The sequence below is a fragment of the Girardinichthys multiradiatus genome, chromosome 8 (genome assembly GCF_021462225.1).
Source record: "Girardinichthys multiradiatus isolate DD_20200921_A chromosome 8, DD_fGirMul_XY1, whole genome shotgun sequence".
NCBI classification, from domain to species: Eukaryota; Metazoa; Chordata; class Actinopteri; order Cyprinodontiformes; family Goodeidae; genus Girardinichthys; species Girardinichthys multiradiatus.
In genome coordinates, this window is record NC_061801.1 from 15,483,221 (window position 1) to 15,501,680 (window position 18,460).

The 18,460-nt window shown below is 39.9% G+C and overlaps 1 protein-coding gene across 1 annotated transcript in view; it reads left to right on the forward strand.

Moving 5' to 3' along the window:
• The window catches only part of lamc3 (laminin, gamma 3), a 224,770-nt gene that overhangs the window by 196,790 nt on the left and 9,520 nt on the right, over window positions 1-18,460 (forward strand). Inside the window, exons 20-23 of the mRNA XM_047372964.1 lie at window positions 4,333-4,409; window positions 4,745-4,879; window positions 13,410-13,629; window positions 15,598-15,744. Coding sequence (XP_047228920.1) covers window positions 4,333-4,409; window positions 4,745-4,879; window positions 13,410-13,629; window positions 15,598-15,744 — 579 coding nt within the window. The remainder of the gene's footprint in view (window positions 1-4,332; window positions 4,410-4,744; window positions 4,880-13,409; window positions 13,630-15,597; window positions 15,745-18,460) is intronic.

Below are 18,460 nucleotides of genomic sequence, written 5' to 3' on the forward strand. Positions count from 1 at the left end.
TTCAAAATTTGTCCGGGAGCGGAGTTATGCTATTACATTGGGTTTATTTCAGCTTTAATGTTCAAACTGATTAACTTAATTGTTTTTTTTTTTGTAAACTTTATTTGTTTTCTTTGTAAATATACTCAATTTCGATTCTTGTTATATGTTCCAAAAAAGCTGGGACATGGACATGTTTACCACTGTTTTACATCACCTTTCCTTTTACGCCACTCAGTAGGTGTTTGGAAACTGAGAACACTAATTGTTAACGCTTTGTAGATGGAACTCCTTCCCATTCTTGGTTGATGTACAATTTCAGTTGCTCAACAGGGGTATTCATTATAGTATTTTCTGCTTTATAATGGGCTACATGTTTTCAATTAGAAACAGGTCTGGCCTGCAGGCAGGCCTTACCTGAGCATGTGTTGCTTGAAAATCTGTATGTACCTTTTAGCATTAATAGTGCCTTCAGAGATGTGCAAGTTACTCATGCCACGGGCACTGACACACCTCATACCACCACAGATGCTGGCTTTTGAACTTGGTGCTAATACCAATCCGGATAGTTTTCCTCTTTGGCCTGGAGGTCACGATGTCTATGATTTCCAAATACATTTTGAAATGTGGACTATCAGACCACAGCACACTTTTCCACTTTGCGTCATTCCATCTCAGATGAGCTCAGGCCCAGAGAACCCGGGGGCTAACTGGGTGTTGTTGATGTATGGCTTATGCTTTGCATGGTAGAGTTTTAACTTCCACTTGTAGATGCAATGACGAACTGTGTTAACTGACAATAATTGTCTAGAGTATCCCTGATCCCACGTGGTAATATCCATAACAGAATGATGTTGGTTTTTAACACAGTGCCTCCTGAGGGATTGTAGGTCACAATGTTAGTGTGCAGCCTTGCAGCTTACGTGCGGAGATTTTTTCCTGATTCTCTGAAACGTTTGAGGGGTGTAGATGATGAAATCCCTTAATTCCTTGCAATTGTACGTTGAGAAACATCGTTCTTAAACTGTTAAACTATTTGCTCACACGGTTTTTCATGAAGTGGTGAACCTCGCCCCATTCTTGCTTATCAATGACTGAGCCTTTTGGGGATGCTTCTTTTATACCCAATCATGACATTCACCTGTTTCCAATTAACCTGTTCACCTGTGAAATGTTCCAGACAGGTGTTTTTGAGCATTCCAAAACTTTCCCAATCTTTTGTTTGCTTTTTTCACTTCTTTTTCGGAACGTATTGCAAGCATCAAATTAAAAATGATTGAATATTTGCAAAAGTTTATCAGTTTGAACATTAAATATCTTCTCTTTGTAGTGTATTCAGTTGCATATAGATTGAACAGGAATTGCAAATCATTGTATTCCATTTTTATTATCTTTTACACAATGTCCCAACTTCTTTGGAATTGGGAGATGATCTTCATGCACCAATTCTTGTTATTTTTTAATTGATTAAATCTTGTGTTGTATTATCAGTCAACTCTCAATACAGAACATTTAAAATAAATAGAGCCCCAAATTATTACGGCAGTCATGCTTATGATCTTCTCATTATTTTTGGATGCTTCAGGTTAACAAATAGTAGACCCCACTCCGCTATCTCTACCAACACCAAGTGGCAAACTCTTCTCTCCAAAAGCAAAAATTTAACCAGTCTTTCATGGACTCTCAAATTAACAACTTGTTCTTCACACACCGGGAGGCCTTTCATTGTCTGCCTAAACCTTGCAGGAAACTTGTATGGATACTCCTGCCATCTTATTTAAACTGATCAGGGAGCATTTTCATGCCACAGTGCTACTGTTATGATTCTGGCACGTCTGTTCTACCCTGTCTCCTTGGCTGCAATCAGCAGATTAGATGCACCTGGTGGCTGCTGCAGTGTAGTGCAATCTGTGGCATGCCATACACCTGTGTCTTCCCTGATATATACCGACTCTGACAAGCAGACGGGGCCAGATTTTTGAAAGCCATTCGTGTGAGTAGATATCCAGCGTTCCTTCCTGTCTGATCATTGTTCTTGACCTTGCCTTGCCTTGCCTTTTGGATTTATGCCTCTGCCTGCTCCCTGTCGGACTATTTGGATTTTGGTTGTCGACCATGTTTCCTGCATCTGGTTTATGCCTCTGCCTGCCCCTTGCCTGACGCCTCTTGTTCCGATCGTTGACCCTGTTTCTGTCCTTGGATTATTGAGCCAGCCTAGCCCTCGGATTATTCAGCCTGGAGTCACTTCTTACCTGTGCTGTGGAGATCACCGCCTGCCGCCCACTGAGGTTTCCCCTCTGGGTTTCAAGTTCCGCTCAAGACAAAAGCAGGTTAGTGGCTTTTCTGATCCCTGCAAAATCTGGAGAGACTACAAGTCACTAATCCCTCTTTCTGCCTCAGTGATTCCTGGAAGCTGTGAGGAGTGTTACCTGTGTGACGTTTTCCTGTGGCTGAATAAACCTTTTAAACTTTCAGTGCTGTGTCTGGCTGAATCTTGGGTCTGCCTTTTTCTGATTCTTAGCAGCTACTCCCTTTCTTATGATTGTCTTTGTGCTTGCATATACAAACTGGAACTCTGTAGTTCTCATCACGTGCAGCAGCCGTTTACATCCTAATCAATAGACAAGCAGTCTTCCAAATTGAGTAAAGAACTGAACAGTGTCAATTGTGGTTCCCTTGGTTTGTTTGGATTTTTCCAAACAAATTGCTGGATGTCACTCAGTAAAAGACTCTGCATTCAGCTGTGTGGACATTATTTTTATTTGGACGACACTTCTGCATACTTTTAAATAACATACAGTCACCAGCCACTCTATTAGGTACACCTTGCTTGTACCGGCTTGGATGCCACTTCACACTTAGATCTGCTTTAGTTCTTTGTGGCATAAGTTCAGCAGTGCCTTCGACATTCATCAGATTCAATATATGCTCTTATAGTGACATGATAGCCTTTTGCGGGTTCTGCAGATTTGTCGGTGGCACAACCATGATGTAACTCTCCCATTCCACCATATCCAATGGTGCTCTGTTGGCCTGAGATCTGGTGACTGTGGATCCTATTGTAGTACAGAGAACTCATTGCCATGCTCAAGAAATTGGTTTGGGTGGATCTGAGGTATGTAAAATGTAGCATTATTCTGCTGGAAGTAGCCATCATAAGATGTGGTCATAAAGGGATGGACATGGTCAGCAACAATACTCAGGAAGGCTTTGGCGTTTAAACAATACTTATTTGATATTAAGTGGGCTAAAGTGAGCCAAGAAAATATTCCCCACTGCACCACCACCAGCAACCGTTGTACAAGTGTAGGTGGTACATGTTTTTTTTTTTTATTGTTTACACCAAATTCTGACTAAACATTTCAATGGCCAGACTGAAACAAATACTCATCAGACCACGCAACATTTTTCCAACCTGTTATTGTCCAATTTTGGTGAACATCGCTTTCCTGTTATAAGCTTATAGCTGTGGCCTCAGTTGTTGTCTTTCTGCTGTAGCTCATATATATTGGGCTTTTGAGAGAGCACATCATGTAATGAGTGGTTACTTGAACTATAGTTGGTCTGTCATCTAAAAAACAGTCTGCAGATTCTCCTCTGACCTTTAACATCCACATAGCTTTCTCACTGGATATTATCTCATTTTCACCACAGTCTCAGTTAACCTCAGAGATGGCTGTAGATGAAAATCCCAGTAGACCAAGAGTTTTTGAGTTACACAAACCAGCCCATCTTGCAAGAACAACAACCATAACACATTTAAAGCCACTTACATAAATCTGCTTTTCCTCCCTAGTCTGAACTTTCTGGACTTATCAAGTCTACTTCATCACATCTAAATGATTAAATCCACTCAGCCGCTGGCATTTGATTAGCATTTTTGCTATTTATATTAACAAGCAATTAAACAAGTAAATGTAATAAGGTGTCCAGTGAGTGTGTAATTAAATAGACAGGATCATGGAGTGTGGCACGAGGTGTAGTGTTGGAGCATTTGCACCATATACAGAGGCTATGAATTCTCGACGCAGCCGTCCAGAGTTCGATTTTCAACCCTGGGACCTATGCTGCATGTCTTCCCCCTTCTCGCTCAGTCCATTGCCTGTCGATATACTGTGAAATAAAGGCCACTAGAGCAACAAAATAAAAATAAATCAATCAATCAATAGACAGGATCATTGCAATAGTTGATTATCAAATTTGAAATGTCCCTTTTGGCAAAGATTTGTAACTATTTTCCTAGAGGTGGAAAAATCCTTTGTTTACATAATTACATAATTATGTTAAAACGGTAAAAGTAGTTTAAAGCCAGACCTCCCACTCACTTGCTTTTCCTCCCTATCATTTTCACAGATCATTTCTTTTGAAGCCATGTCAGCACCTAACAAATGGAGCATAATGGTCAATGACTCCCAGGTCCTAATGAAACGGTAGGTCTGTTCAATGGGCTTTTAGTGGTCAATTAAAAGCAAAGGTTATTCCAGTAATCTGTGGATCTCTGCTCCGCTGCTTTTTTGGGCTTGTCACTCACAATGCGGTTACACCGCAGCGAGTCAATGCTCTCGACCACTCAGAGCTCGCAGTTCTATTATATGCTTCTTCCAGAAACCTGGCCAGGAGATCCAGTAAGGGGAAAGCATCAATGCTGAAATCTATTTCACCTCACCTCAGGCAATCTTAATGGTCTATTATTCTATGCTGCATGCTTTTTTTTTCTCCTCTTTTCCCTTTATCCCCTTTTCTTTCTTTCTTTCTTTCTTTGCAGTCACAGAGAAACGGCGGACCACATTGAGGCCATAGCCAGCAGGGCGGTACATGAGTCAAAGCAGGCTTTCAACCTCCTGATGGATCTACTGCAGGATAGCTCCACAGAGGAGTACATCAGGAATCTGACAGAGCAGTAAGCAAGAACAATAAAATTAAATCATAAACCCAAGCTTAAAAATGAAACACAAGCAGAGAGAATGCTTATGGTGGTCACATAACAGTCTTTACTAATAAACCCAAAAAGCCGCCCAACTCTGGATTTTCCAGCTTTTGCGCTGTATTTCCAACAAAGTGTACCTATCCTCGCATTATGACCCAAAGCCCTCTCTTTCACTGCAACTTTTTTTAAGCACATTGGAGTTTAGGAGTAAGACATTTAGTCACAGGGGGGACAGCTTCTCTTCGCTGTAAGCCTATTGCTCTCTTGGATTTGCAGCACGCTTGCTGCATCTCCTAGCGTGTGATTGCTCTGAGGATTATCCTGAACGCCAGACAGAATGATGCAAAAAGCCCTCCGGTGGCCATGATGAGAGCAAAGAAGCGAGGACCTCAAAATTGATTACCCCCTCCTAACAGAAGTCAGCTTGATTTGGGAGAGTTCTGTTCATCATTGGAGCAGTGCTGCACATCCCCATGTATGTGTGTGTGACAACCACTTTATGGGATGCAAAGTGAGCAGTTTTAGCACAGATGGGCACCATTAACTTGCTTTTCCCACACATATTTCCCCATGTGTTGATACTTTACCAGGCATTTTATTGTTTGGAAGCTATCGAACCAGAAAGGGACTAAAGTGTTCAATCTGTTTCTAAAAATGGACCTTCAGGTCTCTGCTTCACCAAGCCTGAACAGTGAGGTATTTTAGCATTATAGTTTTTTAAACTAATGAAAAATAGTGTTTTTATCCAGTAGCTAGGAAAGAATGTAACACTTTGCATCTTTGAATGTTTATTTTATTAATGAGGGGGTCTTTCAATTTCATTTATATTTCTTGTAAGAATCACAGAAGGTAAACATACCACATCATCAAAAGGATAAAAACGGGTGTAACGCCGGCCTAAAATTTCTAAAAATGTATGCTTCTGGCTGTTAAATGCTTTTAGGTAGTTGGAGGTTTTGCTGTGCTTTTCAGAATCACTAAATGGTCATCATTTAAGTGACTGGAGATGAGGAAAATCAGCTTTCATGCAACATAAAGTTTTTATCATTTTCTTTTAATTTTCCATTAAAACACAAAACCAGTGGTTTTCTACTAAGTAGAAACCACTGCCTCTGGTTCACATGTTGGTACCAAAAATCACTAAACTCTGTTTTGTAACATTAAGGTTTCTCATGCAGCTGCAGAAGAAAAAGGTAGTGAGCCAAAACTTGATATCAATGAATAACAGCAATAAGGTGCATAGCTTGCTCTGCACTTAAATAAATAACTCACCTCAACCAAGTCAAGCTCAATGTAAACATCAGTGGTACTGGAGAAAAATCAGATTATGTCCAAATGGCTCTAGTTCCATACAAGTATGAAATGTAGGTCAGAGGAATTTATGTTATATATATATATATATATATATATATATATATATACATATATATATATAGTTGTATTTATTAAATTAGAATATTATTAAAAAGTTCATTCATTTCAGTAACTAAACTCACTATGTGAAATACAGTATATTGATTATTGTCACAGACAGATTTGTGTCGATTACGATCATTTTCTTATTACAGTTAATAAAAACACATTTAAGATTACAATATTACATCAGACCAATAAAAACAAACATTTTAATACAGAAATGTGGACTTAATGAAAAGTATGTTTATTACCTGCATAAAGATTACTTTCAAAAAGTTATTTTAATCTGACAAATGAGTCTCTTTGAAACTAATATTCTAATTTATTTAATATGACTGTATATATATATGACACTAGTCCTGCATTACAAAGGGGGATTAAAAAAATTATATACAATTGTTTTTTCATCAACTGGGTTCTACACATTTCAAATGCAAACTATTACTGAAGTTTCCTTTAGTGCAGTCTTTAAAAGTAGGAATAAATAATGCATTTGAAAGCTGGAGGTATTATACAGTCATATTAAAAAATTATTGTGTTCCATTAATGTAAGAATTGTTTGTCAAAGGGAGCTTTTTTTAAATAGCAATCTTTAAGCAGGTATGAAACATACCTTTTAAAAATCCCACCTTTCTGTAATAAAAATATGTTTTTTATTGGTCTGATGTAATATTATAAACATATTTATCATGTTTTCATTGCCTGGAAGCAGAAAATCATCATAATTAACAGAAATAAAGGCTTGAAAATATCAATCAGTGTGGAATTATTTAATATAATGTGTTTCACTTACTAATGAAGTTGCTGAAATAAATAAATGTTTTGACAATATTATATTCATTTAATAAATCTGTACATATACAAGATAACCCCCAGTCGGCCGTGGCAGATGGCCGCTCACACTGAGCCTGGTTCTGCTGGAGGTTTCTTCCTGTTAAAAGGGAGTTTTTCCTCTCCACTGTCGCTACATGCATGCTCAGTATGAGGGATTGCTGCAAAGTCAACGCCAGTGACTGTCCACTGTCTCTACATGCTCATCCGGGAGGAGTGAATGCTGCAAGTTACTGACTGGATGCAATTTGAATAAAAAGCTAACTCCGACTGCACTGTTCAATTGTTAGGATTAATTGGAATGTATGTACCTGACTGTTGTGAAGTGCCTTGAGACAACATGTGTTGTGAATTGGCGCTATATAAATAAAACTGAATTGAATTGAATGGCGGTTCAAATGCTTCTTGACAGCATTTAATAGAGCTGTAGTGCTAGTTTCATTATAATGAAGATAGGAGAAAAGGTCAAATACACAAATAGTAAATTCAATTCAGTTTTATTTATATAACGCCAATTCACAACACATGTTGTCTCAAGGCACTTCACAACAGTCAGGTACGTACAGGTCCTTCTCAAAATATTAGCATATTGTGATAAAGTTCATTATTTTCCATAATGTCATGATGAAAATTTTACATTCTTATATTTTAGATTAATTGCACACTAACTAAAATATTTCAGGTCTTTTATTGTCTTAATACGGATGATTGTGGCATACAGCTCATGAAAACCCAAAATTCCTATCTCACAAAATTAGCATATTTCATCCGACCAATAAAAGAAAAGTGTTTTTAATACAAAAAACGTAAACCTTCAAATAATCATGTACAGTTATGCACTCAATACTTGGTCGGGAATCCTTTGGCAGAAATGACTGCTTCAATGCAGCGTGGCATGGAGGCAATCGGCCTGTGGCACTGCTGAGGTCTTATGGAGGCCCAGGATGCTTCGATAGCGGCCTTTAGCTCATCCAGAGTGTTGGGTCTTGAGTCTCTCAACGTTCTCTTCACAATATCCCACAGATTCTCAATGGGGTTCAGGTCAGGAGAGTTGGCAGGCCAATTGAGCACAGTGATACCATGGTCAGTAAACCATTTACCAGTGGTTTTGGCACTGTGAGCAGGTGCCAGGTCGTGCTGAAAAATGAAATCTTCATCTCCATAAAGCTTTTCAGCAGATGGAAGCATGAAGTGCTCCAAAATCTCCTGATAGCTAGCTGCATTGACCCTGCCCTTGATAAAGCACAGTGGACCAACATCAGCAGCTGACACGGCGCCCCAGACCATCACTGACTGTGGGTACTTGACACTGGACTTCTGGCATTTTGGCATTTCCTTCTCCCCAGTCTTCCTCCAGACTCTGGCACCTTGATTTCCGAATGACATGCAGAATTTGCTTTCATCCGAAAAAAGTACTTTGGACCACTGAGCAACAGTCCAGTGCTGCTTCTCTGTAGCCCAGGTCAGGCGCTTCTGCCGCTGTTTCTGGTTCAAAGGTGGCTTGACCTGGGGAATGCGGCACCTGTAGCCCATTTCCTGCACACGCCTGTGCACGGTGGCTCTGGATGTTTCTACTCCAGACTCAGTCCACTGCTTCCGCAGGTCTCCCAAGGTCTGGAATCGGCCCTTCTCCACAATCTTCCTCAGGGTCCGGTCACCTCTTCTCGTTGTGCAGCGTTTTCTGCCACACTTTTTCCTTCCCACAGACTTCCCACTGAGGTGCCTTGATACAGCACTCTGGGAACAGCCTATTCGTTCAGAAATGTCTTTCTGTGTCTTACCCTCTTGTTTGAGGGTGTCAATAGTGGCCTTCTGGACAGCAGTCAGGTCGGCAGTCTTACCCATGATTGGGGTTTTGAGTGATGAACCAGGCTGGGAGTTTTAAAGGCCTCAGGAATCTTTTGCAGGTGTTTAGAGTTAACTCGTTGATTCAGATGATTAGGTTCATAGCTCGTTTAGAGACCCTTTTAATAATATGCTAATTTTGTGAGATAGGAATTTTGGGTTTTCATGAGCTGTATGCCAAAATCATCCGTATTAAGATGATAAAAGACCTGAAATATTTCAGTTAGTGTGCAATGAATCTAAAATATATGAATGTTAAATTTCCATCATGACATTATGGAAAATAATGAACTTTATCACAATATGCTAATATTTTGAGAAGGACCTGTACATTCCAATTAATCCTAACAATTGAACAGTGCAGTCGGAGTTAGCTTTTTATTCAAATTGGATAAAAAGTTTTTCTATCTAAGGAAACCCAGCAGATTGCATCCAATCAGTGACTTGCAGCATTCACTCCTCCCGGATGAGCATGTAGCGACAGTGGACAGTCACTGGCGTTGACTTTGAAGCAATCCCTCATACTGAGCATGCATGTAGCGACAGTGGAGAGGAAAAACTCCCTTTTAACAGGAAGAAACCTCCAGCAGAACCAGGCTCAGTGTGAGCGGCCATCTGCCACGACCAACTGGGGGTTTGTAAGAACAGAGCAGAGACACAAAGAGAACACAGAAGCACTGATCCAGAAGTCCTTTCTATGGGAAGGAGAAGTAAATGTTAATGGATGTAGCTCCTTTAGTCGTTTCACCTAGAAAGAAAGAACAGATAAACTCTGAGCCAGTTTTCAAGGTTAGAGTCTGAAAGAGAGCACATATAATTAGTTACAGTAAAGCTCAGTCAATCGCCATGTCTAGGAGAGAGAAAGGGTTAAACACTAAAAGACAGGGCCATGTGGATCATCTGTAGAAGGTGAGCGTTAAGTTGTTGCCAGCAGAAGCTCGGATGATTCCCCTCTCCAGAAAGGTGTCACAGGTAGACACAGAGCCAGACCAGGTGTAGCTTCTAGGAAGAGAAAAGAGAGAACAAAGTTAAAAGCTGAAATAACAGCAAATAATGCAAAATTGGAGAGTAGTGTGAGAATGTAGCGAAGAGGGTGAAAGTTGTCATTATGTCCTCCAGCAGCCTAAGCCTATAGCAGCATAACTACAGAGATAGTTTCAGTTCAGATTATGTAGTTAAACGGCGCTTATTTACAACAATGTCGTCTCAAGGCACCCCACAAAGGGTCCCACTGATGGTCATTGTTATACTAAAAACCACAAGGATTGGGATACCTCTCTCTGTCAGACTGATTATAACCATTGGAAAAGAGAAGGGGTCATACAGGTAGCAGAAATGGAGGATGTGTTTGCATCTCTAACTATAAGCTTTATCAAAAAGGAAAGTTTTAAGCCTAGCCTTAAAAGTAGACAGGGCATCTGCCTCACGGACTAAAACTGGGAGCTGATTCCACAGGAGAGGAGCCTGATAACTAAAGGATCTGCCTCCCATTCTACTTCTAGAGACTCTGGGAACCACCAATAAACCTGCAGTCTGAGAACGAAGTGCTCTGTTAGGAATATATGGAACAATGAGATCTCTGATGTATGATGGAGCTTGATTGTTAAGGGCTTTATATGTGAGGAGGAGAATTTTAAATTTAACAGGATTTAACAGGGAGCAAATGAAGGGAAGCTAAAATAGGAGAAATATGATCTCTCTTTTTAATTTTCATCAGAACTCTTGCTGCAGCATTTTGAATCAGCTTAAGGCTTTTAACTGCATTTTGTGGACATCCTGATAGTAAAGAATTAGAATAGTCCAGCCTTGAAGTAACAAATGCATGGACTAGTTTTTCAGCGTCACTCCTGGATAGGATATTTCTAATTTTGGCAATGTCCAGGAGATGAAAGAAGGAAATCCTAGAAACCTGTTTAATATGGGATTTAAATGACATATCCTGGTCAAAAGTAACACCAAGGTGTTTTTCTTTATTATCGAAGGTCAATTTAATGCCATCCAGGTTAAGTGATTGACAAAGTAGTTTCTTTTTTAAAGACTCCGGTCCAAAGATGACAACTTCTGTCTTGTCTGAATTTAGAAGCAAAAAATGTAACGTCATCCAAGTTTTTATATCTTCAATACATGCTTGTAGTCTATCTAACTGGTTGGGTTCATCAGGATTTATGGATAAGTAAAGCTGAGTATTATCAGCGTAAAAGTGAAAATGTATCCTATGCTGCTTGATAATTTTACCTATTGGAAGCATATATATGGTAAAGAGAATTGGCCCAAGTACTGAACCCTGTGGTATTTCACAGTTAACCCTGGAGTTTAAAGATGATTTATCATTTACATGAACAAACTGGAATCTGTCAGACAAATGAGATTTAAACCTGTTCCCCTGATCCTTACAGCATATTCCAGCCTTTTTAAGAGAATATTATGGTCGACTAAATCAACAATAAGTTTTCAAAACACAGGAATAGGTACATTTTTGTTCTATGAAGAAGAATCATGGTAAAGATTCTCACAAGCCCAATACATTTGTTTCACATGCTGACTCAAGTCCCAAGAAGCCAAGGACCACAGGGCTTAATGACTTCAGACCCGTCGCCCTGACCTCTGTGGTGATGAAGTCCTTTGAGCACCTTGTGCTCTCACACCTAAAAGACATCACCGACCCCCTCCTGGACCCCCTGCAGTTTGCCTACACAGCCAACAGGTCTGTAGACGATGCAGTCAACTTAGCCCTTCACTTCATCCTCCGGCACCTGGACTCCACAGGAACCTACGTCAGGATCCTGTTTGTGGATTTCAGCTCCTTAACCCATCAGCAGGACCAGATATCTTCTCCGTTGTGCAAGGAGGAACAAGATGAGTACTGAAACAACCCTACAAAGTAACCTCCACCAGGCCACTGGTATTAATGTCTCTGAGCAAACCAATAGAAACAGACTTCATGAGCATGGCCTGAGGGCCCAACATCCTCTAGTAGACCTTGTGCTCACTGGCAGAGGGAATGGAGCTTGACTGGCATTTGCCAGAGAATACCAGAGTTAGCAGGTTTGGCACTTGCAACCAGCTCACAGATGAGCAGATTTACTCTGAGCTCATGGCACAGATGTGAAATGGTCTGAAGAAGTTGTGGTGAATGTTTTGCTGCCTGCAATATTGTTCAGCATGATTGGTGGTGGGTCATATCCATGGAGGGACACACAGACCTCTACAGGATCAACGATGGCACCGACTGCCATTAGGTATCAGGATGAAATCCTTAGACCCATTGTTAGACCATTTGCTGGTTCAGTCCGTCCTGGGTTCCTCCTGGTGCATGATAATGCCCGGTCTCATGTGCAAGAGCATTCCAGCAGTTTCTGATTATAAAATTGCTACAATTGACTGGCCACCATGCTCCCCCGATCTAAATCCTATAGAAAATCTCTGGGACACCATCCTTCATCTCATAAGGACCATGCCCAGACGTTGTCAGGCATGCAAACAAGTATGTGGGTTCATACAAACGTCTGAGTACCAATTTGCTGCAATGACATTGTCTGCAAATTGGACTAGCCTGCCACGTCAGTTTTTCAGTTGAAATTTTTCTGTGACTTCAGGTCAAGTCCTCTGTGATTTTATATTTATTTCAAAGTGATCCTTGAGTTTTCTGTGTAGTCTTTTTTTACATTGAGAACATTTTATTTAGACACACTGCTGCAGTTCCCAAACAATGCTTAGGGTCTGCTGCATTTTGTAAACTGTTAAACGAATTCCGTTTTGTATTTTGGCATTATGAGCCTCATTGGTGTGGTTCCTGATCACCTTCAAGTATTTTTTTTTACCATTTAGGATTTAATGAAACTGAATTACATTGCCCAGATGAGTGTATAAAAACTATATAGCCATGTAACAAGCACAAAATCTAGTTGGTATATCACAGGATTTCTGCACTCTGCCAAATGTGTTAATTAATTACTGAGGAAATGAAGGCTTAGCAGCCGAGACGAACTGCCTGTGCTATTTGTGTACCTGCTTTGTTGAGTTAAAATAGACTGGATATGATTACAGCTGTGAAGCGGATAAAAATGGCAATTTTGACATGTCCTGCACTGTGTCTAACACCTTTCATTATTCATCACACTTTCTTTGCATAGTGTCACTCTCCTTACTCCTCTTTACTCACGAGTCTCAGACAGAGTCTCCGTGTTACATCAATATCAATAAAGGCACAGGGTTTCCAAGTCAAAATATTGCAATGAAAGGTGCTGAATATGTGCAGTGAATACAAGGCACTAATGATTCTGCAGTACAACATCACTTGCTGGCATTTTCACACATCAAATGAATGTAACACATCTGGATTCAAGCTAAGTTTTATCTTCATTACTTTGCTTGAGTAATCGTCCCTTCTTGCTCACTCCTTTCAAACCAGAATAACACGAATGCAGCAGCAGAAGCAAAACCTCACTGAGCTGCTAAATAGTACTGTATCTGAACATCTGGCCCTGGAGGAAGAAGATGCTGCTTTTAAGATTGCTCTGGGTAACATCACATCATGCTTACATCAGCTGGCTCTGATGGATATCAGAACAGCATCAGAGATGGACCAAACTGAGTTCAACCAAACACATCCGGACAACTACACTGCACAGGTCAGTCCAGATAGCCTAGAATTTAGACTGTTGCATTATTGACGGATGAGTGACTGATTCTCTGGCCGGACTGGTGTAATACATACGATATAAGTCAGGTTAACTGGAGCGCAGACCACAGAGAAGGAGATCTCTGAAGATCTCCCTTTTTAATCTCCAAAGTAACTCACACTTTATCAAGAGCCATAGTAGCCTTTCCCATGATTAGCACGTAATTGGTAAATACAATCAACCTGTGTGTGATTCAAAAACACGCAGGGCCATGGTAACTCTGGGGATGCTGCAGAGATCCACAGCTCAGGTGCGACAAGGGTGACAAGACAAAAATTTTGTATTGGTTCTAAAAAATCCCAAAAATTATGTGTTGTGGTCAGATGATCCCAACATTTTACTTTCTGGTCTACATCTAAATGAGTGTAGAGGAGAAATAATGCAAATCTCCAGCAATGTCAGCTTCCACACTCTCTAGAGTATGCCACTATTATCATCCTGTGGGGATGTTGTTTTTCAGCAAGGACACGGATACTCAGAAGCAGGGAAGATAATGATGCATTCCTTTTAACTCGGAAGATGAATTTTCTGAGGTCCCAGATGAAAAATCAAGAAGAATACTCTGTGATGATTTAAATTCTGACTGGGAATTTCATCATCCTATCATAAAGCAACATTGTGAAACTTAGATAACAAGCTAATTACATTGTTATTGACTCATGGAGTTAATAGTAGTGACATTCGGACTCAGGTCACGGTTAAGAAGCCTAATACTGAAGTAAAAAGAAAATTAAGTATAACATACAAAGCTCAATCTAACAATAAAAAGTAAAATATAGCAATCAGTAAAAATAGCAGAACTTACAGGAGAAATTGCAGGAATGGCAGGACATGTGGCACAGGTAGTGTAATGGAAGGAACGGTAAAGAAAAATGAAAATCAGTCAACTTATATACTGTGGGAAGGGTGGGGAATGACATTGCATTCAAGTTAATCAGAGGGAATATGGAACGGCTGAGGAGAAGAGAGAACATGGAGACTGAGGGAAGGAGACTAATTAACATAGACAGAGCTGAATTAGAAACAAAAGTAACTACAAACCAAGGGGGAAAGCTTAATGCTGACAATAAGAGAACACACTAATATGCACAGAGGGAAGAACACAATAAGAAACTAAATGAACTTAAGTTCTGTGGCAAAACCTTTCCAACAATAATGAACATCAAGAAATAAGCTGAGTATGGCAAGAACTTGCAAAAATAATGAAGAACTCAGAAGTGATCAAAACACAAACCAAACCCAAAACAGCTGAGGATCATAGAATAGAATGCTTTTATTGTCATTATACATCACTGTACAACAAAACAAAACAGATCTAGCTGCTGCTGTGCAGCACAAGAAATAAGATTAGATATAAAAAAGCCACATTATTTATATATATAAATTTATAATATATAAAATATTATATAAACTATTTTTCAGGGGGACATAAACGCTTAACACACAGTACACACTCATTTATGTGTTAGAATGACCCAGTCAATGTCCAAGCTTAAATCAAATTATAATCTGCTTCAAGGCCTAAAATTTGATGTACACAAATGCTCTCTATTAACATAGATCTATCTCTGATAACCTAAAAGCTCTGTATAGCTCAGCTGTAGTAGGAGAGACGTTTTCCTCTTCATTTAACATTTGGCAAGCAAAGAAAACCAAACTGGACAAAAACAATAATAATTTGGCAGAGGCTACTGCCGTAAAGGTACATTTTGTTCCAGAGGGGGGTGATTATTCTCTGCAGCATCTCCAGGCAAACAAAATACTGCAAACTGAAAATTTCAGTTTTAGATTTTCTTTGTCATAGATTTAAAATCAAACATTAGTATGGGCTCATATGACCTCTTGAGAAAAACCACATGTTGGATATTTTATATTAAAATAAAATTCTGCTTATTTACATCTTCTCTTACTGTTAAGCTGATTGAGGACCTTTTGAAACAAACAGAAGAGCTGGACCAACAAATTCAGACCACAGAAAATCTCATCCATAAAATCAGCAAGGAGACTGAGTCAGTAAAAAGGACAGCAAAGAAAATCTTTGAAAAAGAAGACACAATAAAAATGGTAAGTATGCTGAATCATGCATAATATTTTCTTCTTGTAAATGTAAAAGTTAATGACTAACCTCATGTTATGTTTATTTCAAACCTAAATGTTTACACTATATGCACATATATACTTCAGCTTCATGTGTTCATCTGTTGTAAGCTTATATACAGCCCAAAGTGAACACAAAAAAAAAATGCTGAGAAATTTGGAGTTTTAGATTAAAATGTTGTTGAATACTGAACACTTGCTTTTGAATATTTAATTTCAATAAAAAACTAAGTTGGTGCAGCTATACACTATTGTTTGTCTACTTTTTTAAGGTTAATCGATAAGATGAAAAGTGAATTTTCTGTCAAAAATAGGGGTACATATCCCAATGAAACCTTTTACTCTGCAATATCTGGATATTAGAAAGGTAGAAGATTTGGCAGTGCCATGTTTTTGCTTGAAACCTCAAGAAATGTAGGACTTACTTTGAGTGCCCATGACATATGGTTGGAGGACAGCCTATGTTTGTGTTTCCATGCACAAATAACAATTATTGGGAGGTTGGGGTTCGGATATATAAAGATATGATATTTTTATTGTCATCATAATTTACATTCAATAACAAGATTAAGGTGCGGTTTGACTTGGTCAAGCTACTGGTTGTGTTGCAAATGTATTAATGAGCCTGGCTTTTGTGATGCAACAGCAACTGTAGAGTTCTTCCAGGGTGGGGGGCAGCCGATTAGTTTCTCCGTACCTGATAGACCTTTGGAGGGCTTACCTCACTGAGGCTGTGCAGTTGAACCACACCCACAAAAGTAAGTCAGTAAGTTCTTGATAGAATGAGTGATAGAAGGCTAAGAGAAACTTTAGTGGGAGATTGTTCATTCACAGGACCCTCAGGAAATGAAGTCTCTGTTTAGCCTTCTTCAGCAGCTGCTTGGTATTTGTCCCCCAGGTTAGGTTGTCTTTCAGTTCCTTTCCCAAAAAAACGAAAGGCTGTTGGATGGATGTCTATTTTTTGCTTCTAAAAGCTATTAACCACCTCCTTCTTTTTGCTGGAGAGTAGAAGCAAATTACTGACACCACTCAGAAGGCAGCTCCACCTTGTCCCTGTACTTAATCTCTCCCTTTTTCCCATCATTAGTCTGAATACAGTGGTGTCACCTGCGAACTTTATGATGCTGTTGCAGGGGTCTGTTGAGTGCACTCATATGTGTACACAGAAATTTTAATGAATGCTAGGCTAATTTTAACATGCTTCCTCTCTGTTTTTAAAATCACGTGTTGCTAACTCAACTTGTGACGTACAGGGGTTGGACAATGAAACTGAAACACCTGTCATTTTAGTGTGGGAGGTTTCATGGCTAAATTGGACCAGCCTGGTAGCCAGTCTTCATTGATTGCACACTGCACCAGTAAGAGCAGTGTGAAGGTTCAATTAGCAAGGTAAGAGCACAGTTTTGCTCAAAATATTGAAATGCACACAACATTATGGATGACATACCAGAGTTCAAAAGAGGACAAATTGTTGGTGCACGTCTTGCTGGCGCATCTGTGACCAAGACAGCAAGTCTTTGTGATGTATCAAGAGCCACGGTATCCAGGGTAATGTCAGCATACCACCAAGAAGGACGGACCACATCAAACAGGATTAACTGTGGACGCAAGAAGAAGCTGTCTGAAAGGGATGTTCGGGTGCTAACCTGGATTGTATCCAAAAAACATAAAACCACGGCTGTCCAAATCACAGCAGAATTAAATGTGCATCTCAACTCTCCTGTTTCCACCAGAACTGTTGGTCGGGAGCTCCACAGGGTCAATATACACGGCCGGGCTGCTATAGCCAAACCTTTGCTCACTCATGCCAGTGCCAAACGTCGGTTTCAATGGTGCAAGGAGCAAAATCTTGGGCTGTGGACAATGTGAAACATGCATTGTTCTCTGATGAGTCCAATGAGTCCACCTCCCCACATCTGGGAGAGCTACGGTGTGGAGAAGCCCCAAAGAAGCGTACCACCCAGACTGTTGCCCAGAGTGAAGCATGGGGGTGGATCAGTGATGGTTTGGGCTGCCATATCATGGCATTCCCTTGGCCCAATACCTGTGCTAGATGGGCGCGTCACTGCCAAGGACTACCAAACCATTCTTGAGGACCATGTGCATCCAATGGTTCAAACATTGTATCCTGAAGGCAGTGCCGTGTATCAGGATGACAATGCTCCAATATACACAGCAAGACTGGTGAAAGATTGGTTTGATGAACATGAAAGTGAAGTTGAACATCTCCCATGGCCTGCACAGTCACCAGATCTAAATATTATTAAAACACTTTGGGGTGTTTTGGAGGTGCGAGTCAGGAAACATTTTCCTCCACCAGTATCACGTAGTGACCTGGCCACTATCCTGCAAGAAGAATGGCTTAAAATCCCTCTGACCACTGTGCAGGACTTGTATATGTCATTCCCAAGACGAATTGATGCAGTGTTGGCCGCAAAAGGAGGCCCTATACCATACTAATAAATTATTGTGGTCTAAACCAGATACATTATATTGACAAAATAAAGGCATGGCTTATATAATAATTGTGCAAGCTGTAAAGTACACAGTATACCAATCACAGTTATACGAGGTTAAGTTTAGTCAAGGACTGAAACAACAATAATTTAAAAATGCTATGATTATTATCCCTGTTCCAGTTCTTGGGATCAGATCGGACATACTTTCTAGAAACCTTTTTATG